The 24,399-nt window shown below is 39.4% G+C and overlaps 1 protein-coding gene across 3 annotated transcripts in view; it reads right to left on the reverse strand.

The window, feature by feature from the left end:
* TCF12 (transcription factor 12) overlaps positions 1-24,399 on the reverse strand; it is a 349,904-nt gene that overhangs the window by 103,962 nt on the left and 221,543 nt on the right. For all 3 annotated transcript variants that reach the window (XM_023751610.1, XM_023751612.1, XM_023751611.1), the window contains exon 6: positions 16,584-16,648. In XM_023751610.1, coding sequence (XP_023607378.1) covers positions 16,584-16,648 — 65 coding nt within the window. The remainder of the gene's footprint in view (positions 1-16,583; positions 16,649-24,399) is intronic.

Raw genomic sequence — 24,399 nt, forward strand, 5'->3', positions numbered from 1 at the left:
ATGTCTCAAATAGTTTCCTTGTCTCCAGTTTATAAATTCTCCTGTATATCTTGAGCCAGAGCTCAACTTTCTAAGAAACACTTGTATTTTTCATCATGCCATATGTCCAATTCCAAACCCTTACAGGGTAAAATACGAATCCTTTAAGCATTGTACTTAAAATTCAAAGATCTCACACTGTTCCTTTAAGTAAATATTTAATTCAAGCCAAACAAAAATACTACTATTCTTTTATTTTAAAATGCACTGACTTTTTTCTTTTAAAATGCTACGATTCTCTTATTTTTTCTTGTAAACATTAAAAGGCATTCGTTGATACCTTCTATTTGTCAGACATACAGCTAGATAATTGTGAAATACAACAAATAAGTAGCCAATGATTCTGACCTCACAAAGTTTACAGTTTTGGTGAGACAAAATCAAGAAAGTAAATACATGATGTGTTAAATATTACTGCCTCTGCACTGCCGGTGTGGCTCAGTGGTTGAACACTGACCCTGAACCAAGAGGTCGCTGGTTTGATTCCCAGTCAGGGCACAAGCGCAGGTTGCAGGCTCAATTCCCCAGTAGGAGGCAGCTAATCATTGATGCAGGTGGAAGCCAATCAATGATTTGTTGTCATCATTGATGTTTTGTTTCTCTCTCTCTCTCTCTCCCTCTTCCTCTCTAAAATCAATAATAATGTCTTAAAAAATATTACTGCCTCTATTTCATTAGTCATATGCTATCTTTCCCCAAGATGTCCTCTTTACTCTGTCAAATTTTACCAATTCTCCAAGATCTGAGAGTTCTACATTTTCCTTTGCAAAATCTTCTCTATATCAAGATCACATTCATTTTTCTTATATCTATACTACTTATTTGAGATTTGCTATGGATCGCTTTATCATTTTAGTTAATCTTCTGGGTGTACACAGCTAGGATGTAAGCTTCTGAAGGACTGATACTATTAATTCTTTTATTCTGTTGCCTGACCCAGCTCCTTATTCATGGTAAAACAAACAAAAATTTGTTGATTTGATTCTATATGTTAGGCAAATCCTGCAATGTGTGGTTGTTTCCTTGACATTTTTCACCCAGTAAGAAAGAAGCATCAACAAAAAGATGAAACATTTAAATGGTAAATGAATTTGGTCGACTTACAATGAAAGTTGCAACAAATCTTTGTGAATTGGAAATGCCTTAGTTATTAAGGGCACAATAGTCCTTAGGGAATAAGGGATTCTTTTTATTAAAAATAACACTAAAATTGCAAAAATTTAGCCCATAAAATGTAAAATACAATGTATACATTACGTTGTGGAATACAGATTTGTGTAATCTAATCTAATAAAAGAGAAACCTGCAAATTGACCTTCACTACGCCTAAGCCACACCCACCAGCCAATCAGAGTGACTATATGCAAATTAACCCAACCAAGATGGCGGCCAGCAGCCACGGAGCTGGAGCAAGTAGGATGCTTGGTTGCCCGGCGATGAAGGAAGCCAAGCTTCCCGCCTGCCCTGGCTGGCTGTGGCCTCCGCTAAAGGCAACAAAGTTTCAATTATAAAAGATAAATAAATCCCAGATACCTGCTTCCAGCCAGCCTCCACTGGGAGCTTGGGTGGCTGGGGACTGTGGCCAGCCTGCAAACAGCCATCAGCCCCTTACCCAGGATGGCCACACACTCATGGGGTGAGGGTCCCCACTGGGGGGCTTGGCCAGCCTGCAAACAGCCATCAGTCCCTCACCCAGGCTGGCCAGGCACCCCAGCAGGAACCCCCACCCTGAAGGGGCTGTGGCCAGCCTGCAAACAGCCATCAGCCCCTCACCCAGGCTGGCCACACCCTCAAGGGGTGAGGGTCCCAGCTGGGGGGCTTGACCAGCCTGCAAACAGCCTTCAGCCCCTCACCCAGGCTGGCCAGGTACCCCAGCATGGACCCCCAGCCTGAAGGGGGTGTGGCCAGTCTGAAAACGGCCCTCAGCCCCTCACCCAGGCTGGCCAGGCACTCCAGCAGGGACCCCCCACCCTGAAGGGGGTGTGGCCAGTCTGAAAACGGCCCTCAGCCCCTCACCCAGGCTGGTCAGGCACCCCAGCAGAACCACCCCCCTGATCCGGGACACCCTTCAGGGCAAACCAGCCGGCCCCCACCCATGCACCAGGCATATAATAAAAGGGTAATATGCAAATTGACCCTAACAGCAGAACGACTGGGAATGACTGGTCACTATGACACACACTGACCACCAGGGGGCAGATGCTCAATGCAGGAGCTGCCCTCTGGTGGTCAGTGTGCTCCCACAGTGGAAGCTCTGCTCAGCCACAAGCCAGGCTGACGGCTGCCAGCACAGCAGTGATGGCGGCAGCCTCTCCCACCTCCTCAACAGCGCTAAGGATGTCCAAATGCAGCTTAGGCCTGGTCCCTCCTGGCAGGTGGACATCCCCCAAAGGCTCCCGGGCTGCCAGAGGGATGTCTGACTGCCAGCTTAGGCCCGATTCCCCGGGGAGCGGGCCTAAGCCAGCAGGTGGACATCCCCTGAGGGGACCCAGACTGCGAGAGGGCACAGCCGGGCTGAGGGACGCCCCCCACCCTTGCACAAATTTTTGTGCACCGGGCCTCTAGTCCTATATAAAATAAAAGGCTAATATGCTAAGTGTCCAGTCGACCAGTCAAAGCATAATATGCTAATGATATGCTAAGGCCATTCAACCACTCACTATGACATGCACTGACCACCAGGGGCAGACGCTCCAACTAGTAGGTTAGCTTGCTGCTGGGGTCCGGCCAATCGGGATTGAGTGAGATGGGCCGGACACGCCCTGGAGCCCTCCTGCGGCCCCGCCCCGGCTGGCCAACCTCCTGTGTCCCTCCCCAGCTCCGATCGTGCCCCTGTGGGGTCCCTCAGCCTGGCCTGCACCCTCTCGCAATCTGGGACCCCTTGGGGGATGTTGGAGAGCTGGTTTTGGCCTAATCCTGCAAGCCAGGCCAATGGACCCCACTGGTGCACAAATTCGTGCACCAGGCCTCTAGTTAGTCCTATAAAATCAGTGCAAAAATCTATAATTTGATTAAAAATAGGTTTGAAATAGAGCAAATCACCTCGAATGCTTAACACACTTATATTAAATTTATAGAAATCTATAAATCTGGATTAGAGTACTAGTATATCTTTCCAGGAACCTGATTCTTAATCATGGGAACTATTTTATAACTCTGTAAGTTGTAGATAACTGATAGCAATGTAAAATAATTCTTATCAATAGAGATTAAGCAATTAGGTTACTGAAATCATTTTAAATGCATTAAATATTGTCTTAGCAACTTAAAATGTAAAAGCAGTAATGGGTTCAGGATACACCATCCTTGATTGAGGAGTTTGAGCAACTCCCAGAAGCAGGAAGCTGACTCTGATCCCTTGCCCCCAAGCCCTTCTTCCCTGAAGCAGGCCACAACATCTTCAACGTGAGAGATGCCCTTACTATACCTGGAGGAAAGGAGCATCCTCATCTCTAAAGACAGAGGGATGCCAAGAAAAATCCTAACAAAAAGGTCTTGCTAAATTTTCCCCAATTTACCTTATCCTTGTTAACCTATCATATTCCTCCACAACTATGCCCACTCTTCATCAAACCTGGCATTTCAGTTGCTAATGAAGGCTCATGTCATGTAAAACTTTCATTAAGTAAGTATGTATGCTTTTCTCCTGTTAATCTTTGTCAGTTTGCTTTTCAGACCTAGTCAAGGACCCTGAGAGGGCTGAGGAAAACTCCTCCCCTATAGCAGCAAGACTTTCTCATATTCTTATGGGTATCTTAGGCTGGATAATTATTCTATTGTTCTTATCCTTTAGGGTTTCTCTATATATAATGTCAGAAATCACCCCATTATGTAACACAGTTCAAATTATAAAACTGCCAGTTCTCACTGGCTAAGGAAAATTGTTCTCTTAGGAGAAAAGCCTTATTGTGGGAAGAGGGAGGGAAAGAAAGAAGTACCTACACCATAGTATCTTTTATGTAGCAGCTTGTAATCATGCTACCAAGTAGAAATAACGCTGTTCTTGAAATGACCACAGAATTACAAGTCTAGAAGGGACTGGAAATTTGTTTATCAACTGCACTTAAATCTTCTGCCATGAAGAGAAAAACTGTAGAAGTCTTGGGTAACCTTTTACAGAGCTGTAAGAAATCTTTGTATATCCTGAATATGGGTCCTTAGTTAGATATGTGCTTTATAAATATTGACTCCCAGGAGTGTGGCTTGTCTAATGTTTTGAAACCTATGCCTTTTTTCTTCTTAATTTATTAATGAGAGGGGGTAAGGGTGGGGGTGGGGGGGGGAGAGAGAGATTTGTTGTTCCACTTATTTATAATATTCATTGGTTGATTCTTGCATGTGCCCTGACCAGGGATTGAATGTGCAACCTTGGTATATCGGGACAATGCTCTAACCCAGCGGTTGCCAACTTTTTGGACCACCAGTGGTCCGCAGACCACCCGTTGGCGACCAATGCTCTAACCAACTGATTACCGAGGGTAAACCTATGCCTTTTGATAAGCAGAAAATTTTAATTTTGACGAAGTCTAATTTACCATGTTTTCTTGTGTGGTTATTTCTTTCTTTATTCTGTGTTAAGAAACCTTTGCTTACCCCCCAATTGAGAAGATATTCTCCTGTTTTCTTCTTAAATCTTTTTGCAGTTTTAGCTTTTACATTTAGGTCTAGGATTGATCCTCAATAATTTTTGTGTTTAGTGTGAGAAAAGGACTGATGTTCATACTTGTCTGTATGCATATCCACTTGTTACTGCATTTTTTTGTGGTTCAAAAAACTCTGTTCAAAAACCTTTCCTTTACACATTGGACTACTTCAGCAAACACTGTTGAAAATCTAACTATGTGTGGAACATAAGTGACTTCACCTTAAAGCAAAGCTAATAATCCACCACCTTGACATCTGGGTGAACTGAAATGCACACACAGAGTTTTGGGCTGTTCACAGGACTCCTGTCGCTATCTCCAGGTGAGGAGAATCTCAGAACTCACTCTGGCACCAGACCCTCCCACACCTGGTTCTTTTGATTATTCACATATTTTCACTGCTTAGGAGATACAAGCACTTCGTCTGGGGAGTGGAAGGTAGGAGGATCCATTAGTCTTGCTACCACCTGAGACTGCTATCTGTATAAAAATCCCCTTACTGTCTTTAAACTGACAAGCTGGACTTGTCTGCTTGTTCTTTGGTCTCTTGGCACCTCTGGTGTTTGGGGACCGCTCTGCATATACAGCCCCATCAGAAAACAAACTATGTAAGTGTGGATGTACTGGGCTCTATTTTATTCTAATGCCGTATTTCTTAGCCATGCTAGTTCTGTGCTGCTTAATTACTATAGTTTTATATGAGACCTTACTTTATACTAGTGAGGTAGCATAAATTCTCCTTTACTTTTTTTAAAAAATTAAATCTTTATTGTTCAGATTATTACAGTTGTACCTCTTATTTCCCCCCATAGCTCCCCTCCACCCAGTTCCCACCCCACCCTCTGCCCTTACCCCTCCCACTGTCCTCATCCATAGGTGTACGATTTTTTTCCAGTCTCTTCCCACACCCCTTTCTCCCCGAGAATTGTCAGTCCACTCCCTTTCTATGCCCCTGATTCTATTATATTCACCAGTTTATTCTGTTCATCAGATTATTTATTCACTTGATTTTTAGATTCACTTGATAGATATGTATTTGTTGTTCATAATTTTTATCTTTACCTTTTTCTTCTTCTTCCTCTTCTTAAAGGATACCTTTCAGCATTTCATATAATACTGGTTTGGTGCTGATGAACTCCTTTAGCTTTTTCTTATCTGTAGAGCTCTTTATCTGACCTTCAATTCTGAATGATAGCCTTGCTGGGTAAAGTAATCTTGGTTGTAGGTTCTTGCTATTCATCACTTTGAATATTTCTTGCTACTCCCTCTTGGCCTGCATAGTTTCTATTGAGAAATCAGCTGACAGTCGTATGGGTACGCCCTTGTAGGTAACTAACTGTTTTTCTCTTGCTGCTTTTAAGATTCTCTCTTTGTCTTTTGCTCTTGGCATTTTAATTATGGTGTGTCTTGGTGTGGTCCTCTTTGGATTCCTTTTGTTTGGGGTTCTCTGCGCTTCCTGGACTTGTAAGTCTATTTCTTTGACCAGGTAGGGGAAGTTTTCTGTCATTATTTCTTCAAAAAGGTTTTCAATACCTTGCTCTCTCTCTTCTTCTGGCACCCCTGTAATTCAGATGTTGGTACGCTTGAAGTTGTCCCAGAGGCTCCTTACACTATCTTCATATTTTTGGATTCTTTTTTCTTTTTGTTTTTCCAGTTGGGTGTTTTTTGCTTCTTTTTACTTCAAATCTTTGACTTGATTCTTGCGATCCTCTATTCTTCTGTTGGATCTCTGTATAATATTCTTTATTTCAGTCAGTGCATGCTTAATTTCTAGTTGGTCCTTTTACATATCTTCGAGGGTCTCACTAGATTTATCGAGGGTCTCACTAAATTTATCGGCGGTTTCTAGAAAATTCTTGAAAAACCTTATAACTGTGGTTTTGACTTCTATATCCAGTAGTTTGCTTTCCTCCATTTCTGTCATTTGTGACCTGTTTCTTTGTCTCCGCATTTTGGCTGCTTCCCTGTGTTGATAGAGTGGCTTTCTGTGCTAGGTGTCCTATAGGGCCCAGTGGCTCAGCCTCCCCAATTACCTGAGGTGGACACTCTTGGTGCACCCCTTTGTGGGCTGTGTGCACAGTCTTGTAGTTAAGCCTTGATTGTTGTTGGTATCACTGGGAGGAATTGACCTTCAGGCCAATTGGATGTGAGAATGAAGCTGTGTCTATGGTGGGAGAACTTCTGTGCTGGAGTCACCCTTCTGGGGCAAGACTTGCTTCAGTGGGGCTTTGGTGCTCACTGAGTCTGCCCCCTGAGTGTGTCCCTTATGGATCTGAGGAGTTGTAATCTGGATGGTCCCACTCTGACCACTGGGTACACTGGCTCTTGGATCTTTAAGGAGGTGCTAATTTAGCCTCTGCCTGAGGCTACCCAGCAGGAGCTATGGAGAGATCTTCAGATTCCTCTTCTTTGTTTGGGGTTTGGAGGTGCCCAGATGAGGCCCAGCTGTGAAGCAATGCAAGCTGCTGTGGGGCCTTGGGCCTTCTTTTGGATGTTCTGGGTCTGTCTGGCCCAGCTGCAGTTTGTTAGGTAATTTTAGATTGCAAAGGGCCAGGCCATTCATATGCAAAAGCCTCTGTGCACAGCTTGGGTGGGGCGGGGTCTCAGGAATCAACAGGGCGGAGCAAACAGCTATGGCTGATCCTCAGCCCTGCCCTAAGAGGCCCTGGGTCTCAGTGTCCTGCAGTACCGCTGCAAGCACCTCTGAGAGAAAGCCGCCTTGAGTTCTGCCAGATGCCAGACAGTTCAGTTTCTCCCTGTATGAGTCTGGGTCCCCAGAGACTCGCCTGGAACTGGAGTTCAGAGCACTCGGGAGCTTGAGACTCCCTCCTGATTGAAAAAGACAACCGTGTCCTCAGTTGCCAGCCCTTTCCGCGTGTGCCTCCGTACCTCTGCACTTTACTTCCGCACCTCCTCTGAGTCTCAGCGTACTTTTCTCTTTCCTTCTAGTTGTAGAATTTCCACTCAGCCAGCCTTCCTGTGGGTCTGGATGATGTCCGTTTTGTCTTTTAGTTGTATTTTTGAAGTGGTTGTGCGAGACAGCAATTTCCGGTGTTTCCCTATGCCGCCATCTTGGTTTCTCTCCCACTCTTTACTTTTCAAGACTGCTTTGGGTATTCTAGGTGCTTTTTATTTAAAAAAAAATTTTTTTAAATTAGCTTGTAAATTCACACACACACACACACACACACACACACACATACACACACACACACACACTGTCCTGGTATGGTTATATTTGTGACTGCATTTAACCTACAGAACAATTTGGGAAGAATTGACATTTTAAGAATATTGTCTTCCCATTCATAAAAAGGATACATATCTTTATTTGGTGATGTCTTTTTAAACTTCTCTAAATAATTAGTAGTTTCAGTGTTGAGGTCTTACATGTCTTTTAAAATTTATTCCTAAGTATTTTAACTTTTTTAGATGCTATTGTAAATGCACTTCTTTTCTTTAAAAAACAACAATACACAACTAAGCTGTTCTTTGCACCCAATAAGATGTTCAGAACTTAAATGTATTACTCATTTTGAATGTGTATCAATACACAAGACATTTCCATTACCTTGGAAACAGGGACTCCCTCCTCTCATTGGCAACCACTAATTTGAATTTTATCAACACATGACAGTTTTCCCTATTATAGACATTCATATAAAGGGAGTCACACAGTGACACTTGGCCTCTTTCACTCAGCATAACATTATTGAGATAATTAGATCATTCCATTTTATTGCTGAATACATTCAATGTGAGAACATAACAGGTCATTATCTGCTCTCCTGTTGGTGAACATTTTGGTTGTTTTCAGTTTTAGGCTTCAATAAATAAACTGCTACAAACATTTTTGATGAAAGGTTTTGTGAATGTTTTTGCTTCTCTTAGATAAGTACTTGGGAGTAAAATTGCTGAGTCATAGGTGTATGCATATCTAATTTTACCAGAAACTGCCAAACAGTTTATATTGATATATATATATATATATATATTATTGATTTCACAGAGAAAGGGAGAGGATGAGAGAGAATCATTGATTGGCTGCCTCCTACATGCCCCCCATTGGGGATCAAGCCCGCAACCCAATCATGTGCTCTTGACCAGAATCGAACCTGGGACCCTTCAGTTCACAGGTCAACGCTCTGTCCACTGAGCCAAACCAGCTAGGGCTGCCAAACAGTTTTCTAAAGTCAATGTACCATCTTACAGTCCCACTAGCAATGTTTCATCTTTTTACTTTAGCTATTCTGGTAGGTGTGTACTGGTATGCCACTGTGGTTTTAATTTTCACATGCCCTATAGCTAAAAATGTGGAGCTTTTGCTTATGTGCAGATTGCCCATTGTGTATCTTCTTTTGTCAAGTGTCTGCTCAAGTGTTTTGTCCATTTAAAAAAATGGGTTGCTTATTTTGTATTATTTAGTTGCCAGGAATCACTGTACATTTAAGTCCTTTCTTCGTCAGATATATGTGTTGCAAATACCTTCTCCTTCTCTGTGGCTTCTCTTTTCATTTTCTTGACATTCTTTTTTGATGAACAGTTTCAAATTTTTATTAAGTTCAATGTATCAAGTTTTCTTTTATGTTTTCTGCTTTCTATGTCTTCCCTAAGAAATTTTTATTTACCTTTAAGTGGAAAAGATATTCATCCATATTTCCCCTAGCAACCTTATTAGTTTAAATTTTCATTTTTAAGTCCATGATCTCTCTAAAATTTATGTTTGTATATGGTGTAAGGTAGGATTTTGTTTTTAAAATATGGATATACAGTTGCACCAGAGGTTAAAGAGGTGTTTCTTTTCTCACTGAATTATGGGGTTGCTCCTACCAAACATCATTTACAATATAGCTGTGGGTCTCTTTCTGGACTCTATTAGATTCCATGATCTATTTGTCTATTTTTATAAGAACACCACACTTGATTAGTATTGCTTTGTAGTAAATCTTGAAGTCAGCTAACGTAAGTCCTTTCTCCTTTCTTATTTTCAAAATTATTTTGGTTCTTAATCCTGTACCTTTTCAAGTGAACTTTAAAATTATCAATGTCTATAAGACCCTGCTGGAGTTCTGATTGGGGCTACATTAAACCTATAGCTCAATGGAACTAAGATCTAAATGGTACTGAGTGTTCCAATTCATGAACATGCCCTATCTCTCTATTTATTTAGATCTTAATTTCTCTCAGCATTACAGTCATCCTCCCCTAGCTATGTTTTCACTTCCTGAGGTTTGAGTTATCCATGATCAAACATAGTCTGAAAAATATTAAGTGGAAAATTCCAGAAATAAACAATTCATAAATTTTGGATTGTGTGTTGTTCTAAGTACATGATGAAATTTCACACTGACCATAAAGCAATGATAAAGTTGCTTGTAATGTATGAATCATCAGTTCATAGTAGCTTAATGCTATGCCATAATGCCTACTGTCAATCATCTCATCACATAGGCATTTTATCATCTCACATCATCATGAGGAGTATAATACAGTAATGCCCCTTTATCTGCAGGAAATATGTTCCAATGAGTGCCTGAAACAGTGTATAATACCAAACCCATTATATATATTTTTTCCTATAAATACATAACTTTCCACTTGAAAAAGTATTTTATAGCTTCTCTTTGGCATATCTGGATTACTAGTATCACTACTTTTGGTTTGGGGCCATTGTTGAGTAATATAAGGATTACTTGAACACAATCTGATAACCAAAAGGGCTACAACATGAGTAATTTGTGGGTACATATATAGCATAGATACAATGGACAAAATATAGACTACTGTATTTTATAGTTTTGCTTTTCGAAGTCTTACAATTTTTAAATTCAATTTAACCCTCAGTATTTTATGTTTTAATATGATTATAAACGGTACTATTGTGTTAATTTCATTTTCTAATCTTTCATTGATAGTGTACAGAAATTGGAGTTTTTAGATTAGCTTTGTATCCTGACACAGCTAATAGTATTTATTACTAGAGGCCCGGTGCACAAAAATTTGTGCACTCGGGGGGGAGAGGGGGTCCCTCAGCCCATCCTGTGCCCTCTCGCAGTCTGGGACCCCTCAGCAGATAATGACCTGCTGGCTTAGGCCTGCTCCCGGGTGGCAGAGGGCAGGCCCAATCCCTAGGTGCAGCCGCTGGTTGGGCTCAGAGCAGGGCCGATTGGGGAATTGGTGCACTGCCCCTGTCATGCACAGAGCAGGGCGGATCGGGAGGTTGCGATGCCACCCCTAGTCACGCTAAGGGTAGGGCCGATTGGGGGGTTGGGGCACCGCCCCCTGTCACACTCAGGGCAGGGTCGATAGGAAAGTTGCGGCGCCACCCCCTGTCACGCACAGAGCAGGGTTGATCAGGGGGTTGGGGCTCCGTACCTGTCACACACAAGAGCCAGGGCTGATCAGGGGGTTGAAGGAGCTCCCCCCCTGTCACACACAGAGCAGGGCCGATCAGGGGGTTGGGGAGCTCCCCCCCTGTCACGCACAGAGCAGGGCCCATCAGGGGGTTGAGGAGCTCCCCCCTGTCACTCACAGAGTAGGGCCGATAGGGGAGTTGGGGCACCGCCCCCTGTCACACACAGTGCAGGGCGGATCAGGGGGTTGGGGCGCTGCACCCTGTCACACACAGAGCAGGGCTGATCAGGGGGTTGGGGCACCTTCCCCTGTCATGAACGGAGCAGGGCGGATAGGGAGGTTGTGGCCCCGCCCCCTGTCACACACGGAGCCGCAGGGCGATCAGGGGGTTTGGGCGCTGCCCCCTGTCACGCTGATCCCGGTGCCGGAAGGCATATTACCCTTTTACTATGTAGAATAGAGGCCTGGTGCATGGGTGGGGGCTGGCTGGTTTGCCCTGAAGGGTGTCCTGGATCAGGGTGGGGGTCCCCACTGGGGTGCCTGGCCAGCCTGGCTGAGGGGCTGAGGGCCGTTTTCAGGCTGGCATGTGACTGAAGCTCCCAACCGGTCCTTTTTTTCTTTTTTCTTTTTTAATTCTGGGCCAGCTTTAGCTCTGAGGCCTCAGCTGCTGAAAGCAGGTTTCTGGCCTTTACCTTCTGTATTTGATACAATGTTGCGGTCCGGCTGGCTGAAGCCCGGCTGAATAAAGCAGGTTTCTGGGGTTTTGTTTAGCTTCTATATTTGCAACATAGTTGCTTAGAGTTGCAGCTGAGAGGCCGGCAAGTCAGGCGGGCAACATTGGAGTCCGCAGTCACTGGAGCAAGCAAGTCTCCCTGTTCGCTTCAGTGCATGGCTGCCGGCCGCCATCTTGGCTGGCAGTTAATTTGCATATCGCTCAGATTAGCCAATGGGAAGGGTAGCGGTCGTACGGCTAATTACCATGTTTCTCTTTTATTAGATAGGATTTCCAGTAGTACATAGGCTTTCCTATGTACACAAACATGTCATCTGCAAATTCAACTTAATGTATTCCTTTCCAATTTTTATGTCTTCTTTTTCTTGCCTTATTACACTGGTCAGGACATAAAATTCAAGTGATGATAGTGGAAATTCTTGTCTTGTTCCTAATATTAGGGGGAACACTACTAGTCTTTCGCCATTAAGTAAACTCTTAGCTATAGACCTTCCATGAATGACTTATCAAACTAAGGAAGCTGTTTTCTATGCGTTATTTGTTGAGAGATTTTATTATGAGTATTTGAATTTGTCAAATATCTTTTCTACATCTATGGAAAAATCATATTGTTTTTTTCTTAATTCTGTTAATGTGGTAAAATGAATTACTGATTTTGAAATGTTAAGCCAAACTTTCATTTTTTGGGTACAAACCAGATGTGCAGTTTGATAATTAGTTGTTGCTCACCTCATAAAATGAGCTACAAAGTGTTCCCTCCTCTTCTGTTTTAGAATACAGTATGTATAAGATTGTGTTTCCCCCCCCCCCCTTAAGCATTTGAAAGAATTCACCAGTCAAACCATATGACCCTCAAGTTTTCTTTGTGGGAAAGTGTTTGAAATAAATCTTTCTTCCATTCTATTGGTAATTTGGGTTCTTTCCCCCTCTTTCCACTACTCTTTTGTCTTAATAAGTCTAGCTAGAAGTTATTAATTTTATAGATCTTTTCAAACAATCACATTTTGGCTTTGTTAATTTTTCCTATAATGTGTATAATATTACATTGGTTTCTGCTTTTATTTGTATTATTTCATCCATTCTACTTATTTTGTGTTTCTTTTTCTAACTTCTTAGAGCAGAACCTCAGGTCATGCACTGTAGAACTTCTTTAGGAATACACGCATTTAATGCTATACCTTTTCTTCTGAGCACTGCCTTAGCTGCACCAACAAATTTTGTTATATAACATTTTATTATAATTCAGTTAAAATTATCTTCGAAATTTTCTTGTGATTTCTTTTTAGAACCATAGGTTATTTGGACATGGGTTTTTAAATTTCCAGAATTTTGGTGTTATTCTAGATATCTTACTGACGTCTCATTTAATTATCTTGTGATTTCAAAACTTCAATATATTGACACTAGTTTTATAAACCAGCATATGGTTCAATCCTGTTGAATGTAACATATGCCCTTGAGAATAATTTATATTCTTCAGTTGTTGGGAATAGAGTTCAATATATAACAATTAGATCAAGGTAGTTGACAGTTCGTTTAGTTCTAAGTTTTTGTCTAGTTATTCTGGCAACTGCTGAGTTATTCAAATCTATAACTATAATTTGGAATTTATTTTCTTAATTCTATCAATTTTTGCTTCATTTATTTTGAAGCTCTGTTACTAGGTATATACACATTTATTATTGTTCTTCCTGATGTATTGACTCATCATTTTATTATTATCTAATGTCTGCATATGAGATTGGCTATAGGTATCGGTAAATTTACAAACTAAATGTTAATTGAGTTTTTAAAGTTAACTGTAATTTTCTCAAGGATATAATTACTATACAGTGTTTCTAGTTTGAACACTTTGAAAAAACATACAAACTACTTAAATACTTAAGAGGTCTCAATTAGAAACTATTGTAATGATAAAAGGATTTTTCACTTCATGATGGCAGTTTTTAAAGTACTATACCTATTATTAATAAAGATGTTGGCTTCTATTCTCTGTGCTGAATCAATTAAAAAAATTCAATTGCAGAATGATCTATCAGTACTTCCAGTAATACTGCCACACCAGTTTCCTTTTAATGGCTCAACAGTCATATGATTGCCATGAAGGTAATGTGAGGAGACTCATTTAGCAACATATTATTACATCATCTTAAGATGAAGTAAGGCCCATCAGGCATTATTAAATTAGCCTGAATTTTGTAGTATGTCAGCAGCATTTTATGTACATTAATAGCAGAGTTAATGTTCCTTGGGGGGATTTTGTTAGGAAAAATGATTTCTAAGTGGTGTTAGATATAATTTTTTAGTCATTATTTATATTTCCTTGTATCATCATTGTATAGTTAAAATTGTTATGTAATTTGTGAAAAGGTAAGACAGAATGGCAACCAATTAGTTTTTTCTTCTCTGACCCATTATAATAAATACTGTTTGGAATACAGGTACTTCTTTGAATGGGTGTGATACACCTCTTTTAACTCTTGAATTTCCTGATCTTCCTACTTAGGCCTCAAATCAGCTGGTGCCGTCCACAATAATTTCTCCTATAAAATGCAGCACAGTCAGAGGTAGGTAACAATAATACATAACAAAGCCACTGTTTCTTTCACAGTAAGGAATCCCTTTGCTTGTTTTAAGAGTCCTTATCTTCAGTGAGGGTATTTGTTCTAGCTGCAGTATAATCTTTCTTCCTCTGTGCTGAATTTTGGGCTTCCTCTTTGGGACTCATGCATTGCTTCTACGAATTCATAAACAAATCTTTCCCACACTTGAATACATTTACATCTTATATTTAGACATATTATTTTATAGTTCATACATTCTAGTAACCTTATTTTTTCTTTTCCACACAAGCCTACCTAATCTCTCCAATATGTTATAAACAATTATTAAACAGCAATCTTACAGTTTCTTCTTTTCTCATTCTCCTTATATGCTTATACTTAGTGTATACAGAGGAACTGGGTTTCTCAAAGCATAATCCCCAGCCCATGTCAATTAGATCACTTGGGGCACTTGTTAAAGATACAAATTCCCAGGCCCCTCCTGGACCAAACAAGTTAAAATGAAAGGATGGTATGGGGACAGACTAGGAATCTAAGGGATTCTTATGATAAAGTATAGTTACATCATAGTTAAAAACATCAAGCATGAGTTTAGGTTTACCACTTGCTAAATGTATGGCCTTAAGCAGATTACTTAACACCATTTACTTATTGGCAAAATGGGTATTGTTAAAAGGATTAAATCTGTTCATGTTGTGGGTTCAGTTAGTGCTCAGTAGTAAATGGTAGCAATTGTTATTACAGTGCTATGCACATACATTTAAAATAAATGTGTTTTGTTGTTTTTAAAATCCTCACCTAAGGATATATTTGGGGGGGTTGCGGGGGGGGGGTGGTGGGAGCATCACTGGTTGACTCTGTAAGTGCCCTGACCGGGGATCAAACCGGAAACCTAGGTGTATAGGCCGACACTACACCAACTGAGCCACCTGGCTAAGGCTAAAATAAATGTTTGGTTTTTTTGATATGAGAATTAAATCTGGTATAAACACACATTAATCCTTGGCAAAAACTGTTAAGATTCATTTTGGCAAAATTGGTGAATTATATAAATAGAGCTTACCACAGTTTTTAACTAAACAGCAATACCTTTGCCAAGAGAGTATTCAAACTTGTTAATATAGGCATTAACTACAATTTATTAGATGCAGCTGTAGTTTTTAAAAGTTTGCAATAGCTTTTTTGTCAAGTTTAGCAGTAGTGTGAACATTACACAAGTGGCTCTCAAACTTTTCATCTATTAAAAATAATATTAAGGGCTCAAATAGCTTTTGTTTTGTGGGTTATATGAACTAAAAGCTCTGAAAAATATTCATTTACTTTGTAAAATGTACATGGAAGCAAAAATGCTAATTCTATTTTTCAAATGAGGAAATCAATGCAGAGATGGAATTTAAGGTTAAATGGTATTTCTTATAACTATAGGTCCTAACTTGTAGAGATCAGAAGTGAACCTAAGTTTTCTGACTCTGAATGGCACAATTATGGGATGTGTATGAAATAGAGTAGTATTGTTAGTATGACTTAAAATTGGCTCACATGCCCATGTATGAAATTAGGGTGGATCTGTATGCAGACAGCAGAAAACAAATTGAACATATCCTGCCTTTCCTTTATAAACTTTTTGGCTTGATTCTGATGGGAATCTGTAGTGAACTGAGTTCAGGACTCTCAGTCTAAAGAAATGGGGGAAGAGCTGAGAAGATAACCATTATTTAATATGAAACATGATAGGGAATGTGTAAGAACTAAAAAAAAGTTTCCATATAAAGAGACTATAGAAAGTGAAAAATTTTATTAGATGTAGGACGGAAATGAAAATATTTCCAATGTTAATAAGATAAACATTACTGGTTTTTCAAGCTACCCAGAGCAACTGTATGTTCTTCATATAATGCATTAGCAGCTTTTTTTTTATGAGGAAATATGTAAAAATCGTTTTCAGAAACGATAAGCATTTTGGAAAGAAGTAGGAAGATAACGGCTATGCTGCTTCCAGTTAAAATGAATATTAGTTTTTAAAATCTGTGATACTAGAGAAAGACTGTCTGGTGAATTAGGGAAGGGAAACCATTCTAAGCAGGGGGAGCACAAGAAAATATGTGTAATTGCCAAAAACCCAACACAGTCACAAATTAAAGGCACAAATAATGGTGAAATAAATTTAATACATTTATTTCTACATCTTCCATTAGAGCCTTTATTTATGTATTAAAATTATCTCACAGCCTTTGTAATAATTACACTTACTTGACAGCCTGGTAATCCAGTGTCTCTGCTGTACAGGGAAAATGAGCCTCTCTCTGATGTTTTTCCTGTAAAACAAAGAAAATAACTTTATATAAAACCCTCATTTGTTGACAGAATTCAACTTCTAGACCATTCATGATAATAATACTGTGGTCTGGAAGTACAGAGAATTAGAAACAAGAAGATAAAAATCCAATAAGTAAAATTTTAAGCACTTACTATCATTCCAGTCAGTTTAACAGTCAAATTCTGACTTTCTACATGTAATAGCATGTATTTTATTAAATGCTTTCTTTTCATTGTAAAACATTAAAAAATATTCAAAAGAATGGACATCTATGTAGTCAACAGTATTATACATGTACCCACTTGTGAGAATTACATTTTCCCTTATTTGCTTCAGATTGAACATTTCTCCCTCTCCTCTTCTCTCTTTCAGAAATTCAAACAGTATAAGACAGCTCAAATCTCATCCCAGGTTCCAAGGTAACCATTATCCTAAAGTTGGTGTATATGATTCCCATCTTTATTTTAAACTTTTAAATATATATTCACTCAAACAATATACATTACTGTTTGTGTTTAACCCTTTGCGGTCGTTTGTCTACTCTCAGCCACCAAAGCTTTTTACCGTTCCGGTCGTATGTCTGCTCTCAGCCACCACAGCAAGGAACCCTACGAATCTTAACTCTATTCATTCATGTATCAGTTCATAATTTCTCTGAAAGCTCTTAAGTGTCTAAGCGACCTTGTCACAAACCAAAACATTGCCCCGACAAATCAGAGATATCGAAACTCAATATAAACAAACGCGGTCGTTCCACACTCGCCATGCAAAACACCATGGCGAGTCAGTCGCCTTTTGAGAGTGAAGAAATCGACAAGCTTCGGAGATACTTCGCAGAATTTCAAATAAAGCTTTACAAATTACGTTTAACTGTAATTGGGCATTCTCGCTTGTTAAGATATTTCAAAATAATACTCCAAAATGGCAAAAAGAAAGTTACCGAAATAAGTGTACTGCGAATCTGAAAGTAATGATGAAGAATTTTATTTTGGCACCTTGAATACTGACTCTGACGTAGAAAGTGATAACGTTTGTAGTGATTCTACTAGTAGTGACGTAGTTCCAAAAAAGAATTAATAAATCTTGTTTATCCTTCATAATCTTGCATATTATGTATCACTGCTCTTTCAATGGAAATTAATTCCGACCAGTACGACACCCATGTCCAAATTTAATACGACCGCAAAGGGTTAATACATTTAAACAGATGAGATCACATGGTATCTAGCCTTTGAAATTTGCATTTTTGTGCAATATTATATTTTTGAGATATATGTTAGCAGACACCTAGTTCATTCATTGTTACTGTTATAAAATATCCCACTATACAAATAAAGTCAGAGTTGGTATATTCTCCTACTGAAAAATAGATTATTCCTACCTTTGTGTTATCATAAAGAGTGCTGAAACAAATATCCTTGCACAAGTGTTATACACACACACGAAGAGTTTCTCCAGAATAGACACAAAGAAATGGAGCTGCTGGATTAAAAGATGTGTACTTTCAACTTTTCCTTACTATTCTCTGAAGTAATCATGCCAATTTATATTCTTCCCAGAAATGTTAAGAATTCCTGTTAGGACTATATCTCCCTTTCAAAAGTCAAATGGCCAAGTGTCAGGAATGGTATGGGCCAGCTCTAGAGGGAGATCAGATGACCCACAGTACTGACGATTAACAGCAGTGTTCTGACTCATTTGCTTTTTAAAATAATGTAATTTAAGTACGTTCAGGAAAGTGAATCATATATAGAATATCATATAGTTAACTAAACAGTCCTTGACAAACAGACATGTTGCTTAGTAAGATTTCTGCAGGGATCACAGTTTAGTGTTAATAACAAAGAGGACACAAACAATGACATGGCAGAGTAACTCTTGTTCTCCATCCCAAGGCAAAAGTAACAACCTAATTAAATCTGACAAGTTACCCAAAATATTTTAAGTTAGTGACGTTACATGAACTTTACCATAATTGTATACTATACTAGTTATTAGCCTATGATTGTACAAAAATGCACAGTTTATTAATTTTAAAAAATTCCACACATACATGGATTGTCAAAATTGTCTACTGATATAGTACATAATAAAAAAAAGACTTGGAGACATATGGACTATCATAAAATAAAAATGCAATACATGCCATAGTGGCCAACTCATGTAGAAAGCTTACAACTCTAAATTTGACACCTACTGCACTTTAGACATATCCAACAATTATTGTATCAACAAAGGTAGTTATTAGAAAATACATTAATAATTAAATGTACAATTCTGAGCCCATTGGGATTATTACAGCACATGTCTTAAGAAGCACTATTACTGATGAAGCACATGTTCAGATAAAGTAATGACAATACAAAAATGCAGATTTATGACAACAGTTAATGTGATCTATTTGCCTCAAATTATCACCATACATAAGTTCTACATGAAGAATTTTACTTTGAAAAATATACATATGAAATATAAAGAATACTATTATAATTGTTTAAGGATATATCCTTTATAACTAAGACTTCTTGTAAGAGTCAAGGGGTTTTGGACACTACTCTTTTACTCTTGGAATCTGACCTCACAAAACTATTAAAAGGATTGTTTGTAATTCTGACACATATCCCTCCCATGCCTCATCAAAATGGATCAGGAACCCTGCTGGACCAAGAAGATAGCAGAAACTGAAGGGAAAATGCCAACTCAGAAAGACTGACAGAGAGATTACTGGGGAAAAATAAATAATAACTACATTTACGGTTTTGGGGTATTACCTTGTTAATCAAATAAATAAGTTTATGAAGTATTAAAAATAATAAGCAAATCCTTAAGAAAATGCTGCCTTGGAGTACCTCATAAAAATCAATGGTACAGAGAACCAAGATAGCGACATAGGTAAACACCTATACTTGCTGCCTCTCACAACCACATCAAAATTACAACTAAAAGGCAGAACAACTACCACCCAGAACGGCAGGAAAGCTGGCTGAGTGCAAGTTCCACAACTAGAGAGGTGAAGAAAGCACAATGAGACTAGTAAGAGGTGCAGAGGCACGGAAAGTGCTGGCACCTGGATGTGCTGCTCTTTTAACAGGGAGATAACAAGCTCCCGCTTGCTCTGAACTCCAGTTCCGGGCGAGACTCTGGGGAACCCAGACACATATGGGGAGAAATTGGACTGTCTGGCATCGGGACAGGAACGCCATGGGTGGCTTTCTCTCAGAGTTGCTTGCAGTGCAACAATCACTGTTCCTGCATGGGGGCGCGGGACTCAGAGACCTGGGGACATTCTGGTTCAGGGCTGACTGGCAGCCATTGCTGTTTGGTCCACCCTGGTGATTCCCAGAGACCCTGCCCCACCCAATTTACAACCCAACCCAAGCTGTGCACATCATCTTTTGCATATGAATGGCCTGTCCTTTCTCTGCCTAAAACCTGTCAAACTGCCACTGGGTCAGAGAGCCCAAGGGCTTCCAAAAGAAGGCCCAAGGCCTGGCAGCAGCAGCCTGCCTTGCTTCACAGCTGGGCCTCGTCTGGGCACTTCCAAACCCCACACAAAGAGGAGGTATCTGCAGATCTCTCTGTAGCTCCTGCTGGGTGGCCCCAGACAGTGGCTGACCTTGCACATCCTTGGAGATCCAAGAGCCAGTGTACTCAGTAGTCAGAGTGAGACCATAACGGATTACAACTCTTCACATCCATAAGGGACACACTCAAGGGGCAGACTCAGTGAGCACCAAAGCCCCACTGAAGCAAGTCCTGCCCCATAAGGATATCTCCTGCACAACAGATCTTCCAGTGTAGACACAGCTGGTCATCACAGCCAATTGGCCTGGAGGTCAATTCCTCCCAGTGATACCAACAGCAATCAAGGGTTAACTACAACAAGCCTGTGCAAACAGCCCACAAAGGGGTGCATGCACCAAGAGCGTCCACCTCAGGTGACTGGGGAGGCTGAGCCACTGGGCCCTATAGGACACCTACCACACAAGACCACTCTATCAACTCAAGGAGACTTAGCAGCTACCCAGTACATAGAAACAAACACAGGGAAGCAGCCAAAATGCAGAGACAAAGAAATAAGTCACAAATGAAAGAAACTGAGGAAAGCAAAATACTGGATATAGAGTTCAAAACCACGGTTACTCAAGAATCTTCTAGAAACCTCCAAGAAATTTAGTGAGACCCTCAAGCATATGAAAAAGGACCAATCAGAAATTAAGCATACACTGACTGAAATAAAAAATAATATGCAGAGATTCAACAGCAGACTAGAGCAGCGGTTCTCAACCTGTGGGTCACGACCCCTTTGGCGGTCAAACGAGCCTTTCACAGGATTGCCTAAGACCATCCTGTATATCAGATATTTACATTACGATTCATAACAGTAGCAACATTACAGTTATGAAGTAGCAACAAAAATAATTTTATGGTTGGGTCACAACATGAGGGAACTGTATTTAAAGGGCAAGAAGGTTGAGAACCACTGGACTAGAGGATCCCAAGAATCAAGTCAAAGATTTAAAATACGAAGAAGCAAAAAACACCCAACCGGAAAAGCAAAAAGAATCCAAAAATATGAAGATAGTGTAAGGAGCCTCTGGGACAACTTCAAGCGTACCAACATCCGAATTATGGGGGTGCCAGAAGAAGAGAGAGAGCAAGATATTGAAAACCTATTTGAAGAAATAATGACAGAAAACTTCCCCTACCTGGTCAAAGAAATAGACTTACAAGTCCAGGAAGCACAGAGAACTCCAAACAAGAGGAATCCAAAGAGGACCACACCAAGACACACCATAATTAAAATGCCAAGGGCAAAAGACAAAGAGAGAATCTTAAAAGCAGCAAGAGAAAAACAGTTAGTTACCTACAAGGGAGTACCCATACGACTGTCAGCTGATTTCTCAACAGAAACTATGCAGGCCAGAAGAGAGGGGCAAGAAATATACAAAGTGATGAATAGCAAGAACCTACAATCAAGATTACTTTACCCAGCAAAGCTATCATTTAGAATTGAAGGTCAGATAAAGAGCTTCACAGACAAGAAAAAGTTGAAGGAGTTCATCAGCACCAAACCAGTATTATATGAAATGCTGAAGGGTATTCTTTAAGAAGAGGAAGAAGAAGAAAAAGGGAAAGATAAAAAATTATGAACTACAAAGTGACAACAAATACATATCTATCAACAAGTGAACCTAAAAATCAAATGAATAAAAAACCTGATGAACAGAACAGACGGGTGAATTTAATAGAATCAGGGTCATGGAAAGGGAGCAGACTGACAATTCTCGGGGGGAAGGGGTTGTGGGGGATGCGGGAAGAGACTGGACAAAGAGCTTACAACAATGGATGAGGTCAGTGGCGGGGGTGGGAAGGCTTGGAGTGGGGTGGGAACCAGGTGGAGGGGAGCTAAGGGGGGAAAAAAAGGAACATTTGTAATAATCTGAACAACAAAGATTTTTTTAAAAAAATCAATGATACAGTATATCAATCCCTGCCCTTTAAGAACCTGGGTCATAATTTAAGATTTTAAATGACTAGAAAGTTTTATAATTTTTGCCTCTTTGCTTTTATGACCCACTATGAGAAGAACTGAGTTGATGCCAAATCTTGATCAGAAATATTACCCCCCAACTATTCTTATTGTTTCTTTGAGAAAATAAGCTTCACTTTATAAGATTATCTCCATACAAAGTTGGCAGCTATCTTTAACAGTTTCTTCTCTTCAATTAAAAAAATCATGTCTCATATCTTTGGCAGAACAGAATTGGAAGACTACATTAACATTTAAAAAATACAGTATTATAAAGAACAACAACAACAACAACAACAACAACAAAACACGGCTCTATCAATGGCTTGTCAATCACCACAATGTACTAACAACTAATTTTTGGTTGAAAAACACACTAGGTCCTTTCTACATGGCAAATTCCTTTTCCTGAAATTTTATTTCAAACAACCACTAAAGACTTAAAGTTAAGTAACAACTTAAGGACTGTTATATTTTCACTCAAATATACTAGTAAAAAAGTATTTTCTATAGACCTCAATCTATTGGCTGGAGAAACCTACCCTATAATACTCTCCTGACAGTATGTGCTCTTTTGCTACTGATTCAAAATAATGTTTTTATGAGAAAATTGCCAGACAGAGATATTTTAGAAGATATAGCTGGCTCAGTATTTATTTCTGCAGCAGTACAGTAACTACCTGAAAATTTCCTGCAAACTAAAATAAATTACTTTCAATGAATTATATACTATTTAAGAAATTATTGTTGACCATGAGTAACAGCACAATTAGAACAGTTTCCCTTTTTATCTGAAAGCTAATATTACTTCAATGTTCATTTTTGTAAGGCATACTGATTTGCATTCATTAATTCAAATTCACAATCTATTAAATAAAAAACTCCATGTGGTACATTTTAAATGGATAGCATTAGACTGGTTTTTCTTATACAATAAAGGCTTAACCTAAAAAAAGAATTCCTGGATGTTTCAAAAAAGTTACCTAGGCCAACTTTACTATATTTCAAAATGATATATTTCAATATACAAATCATGAGAGCTTTTCCATATTTAGTTTTCAGAGAAACAATATGAAACCCTTACACAGGGTTTCAAATCTAAATATTTGTATACAAATCTAAATTTCATCACAGTTCTATGAACAGTCTTATCCTCCTTTGCCTTGACTATCTTTGAAACTCATTTTTTACCCTAAACTCTTTGCTCACAGAGAAGCTTTTCCTCTTTTTTTTGTGTTTTTTTTTTTTTTGGTGAGTGAATACTACCAAAGGTTTACTACAATTTGAATTATACTAATCACTTGGAGAAACATAAAATACCATCCTACAAAGTGGGCAAACCTGTAATGCCATTGGGTATAATCAGAGCAGAGACCTAGGAATTCTAATTACTGGATTCATCTCTTGGCTCTTGACTCTCTCTCACTCAGTGAACTGGGCAAGTTAAAAGTCCCTTAACATTAGTGGTCCCACTCACTCTTAGAAAAATCAACTCAGTAACATGCACCCCACACACGCCTGCAGTTTAATTAATGCTTATAATATACTTGGAAGTTCTCGTAGGAAAGAACCTAGGCCAATACTAACTATTAGAATTACACACTTCATTTTTTGGTAGCAATCTGCTCAAACTTACAGAAAAAAATCTACAAAGGATTTCAAACCAACAGATTATTTTTTAAAGGAAAGAAGAGAGAAAGGGTTTTTAACATAAATGCCTGTCTATTTTCTTTGCAACAATTTGTTTAAGTATTATTGGCTAACGCTTGTGCCAAGCACACTGCTGGCTACATTGAAGATATTTAAATATCTAGTGCCAACAAGCACAGCTGCTGGACTCTCTATGCCCTTCTCTTGTTCACTCCATGCCAAATTACTCACACAGCTATGAAAGATGAGGCTGAAGCAAAAGAAAATGCCAAGTGCGAGTGAGATTAGTAATAAACCAGAGGATCACTATAGAGGTCAGTGATTAACAAGTTCCCAGTTGTAATCACTTTTCTAACCCAGCCTTTATCTCATCAGTTATTCCATCTTAACTCTACACCAACTTCCTGTGACAGGCATCAGAACTGTAAGCAGCTAGGTAATTTTCAATAATTTCTGCAAAATTGCTAAAGCACCAATAAAGTATCTTATTATTCTTGACAAGAGCACATAGTCAGACCTGGGCAATCTGAATAGGCTTTAGAAATGACTTCTTGAGACTAAAACCT

Source organism: Myotis lucifugus, unplaced genomic scaffold (genome assembly GCF_000147115.1).
Source record: "Myotis lucifugus unplaced genomic scaffold, Myoluc2.0 scaffold_23, whole genome shotgun sequence".
NCBI lineage: Eukaryota > Metazoa > Chordata > Mammalia > Chiroptera > Vespertilionidae > Myotis > Myotis lucifugus.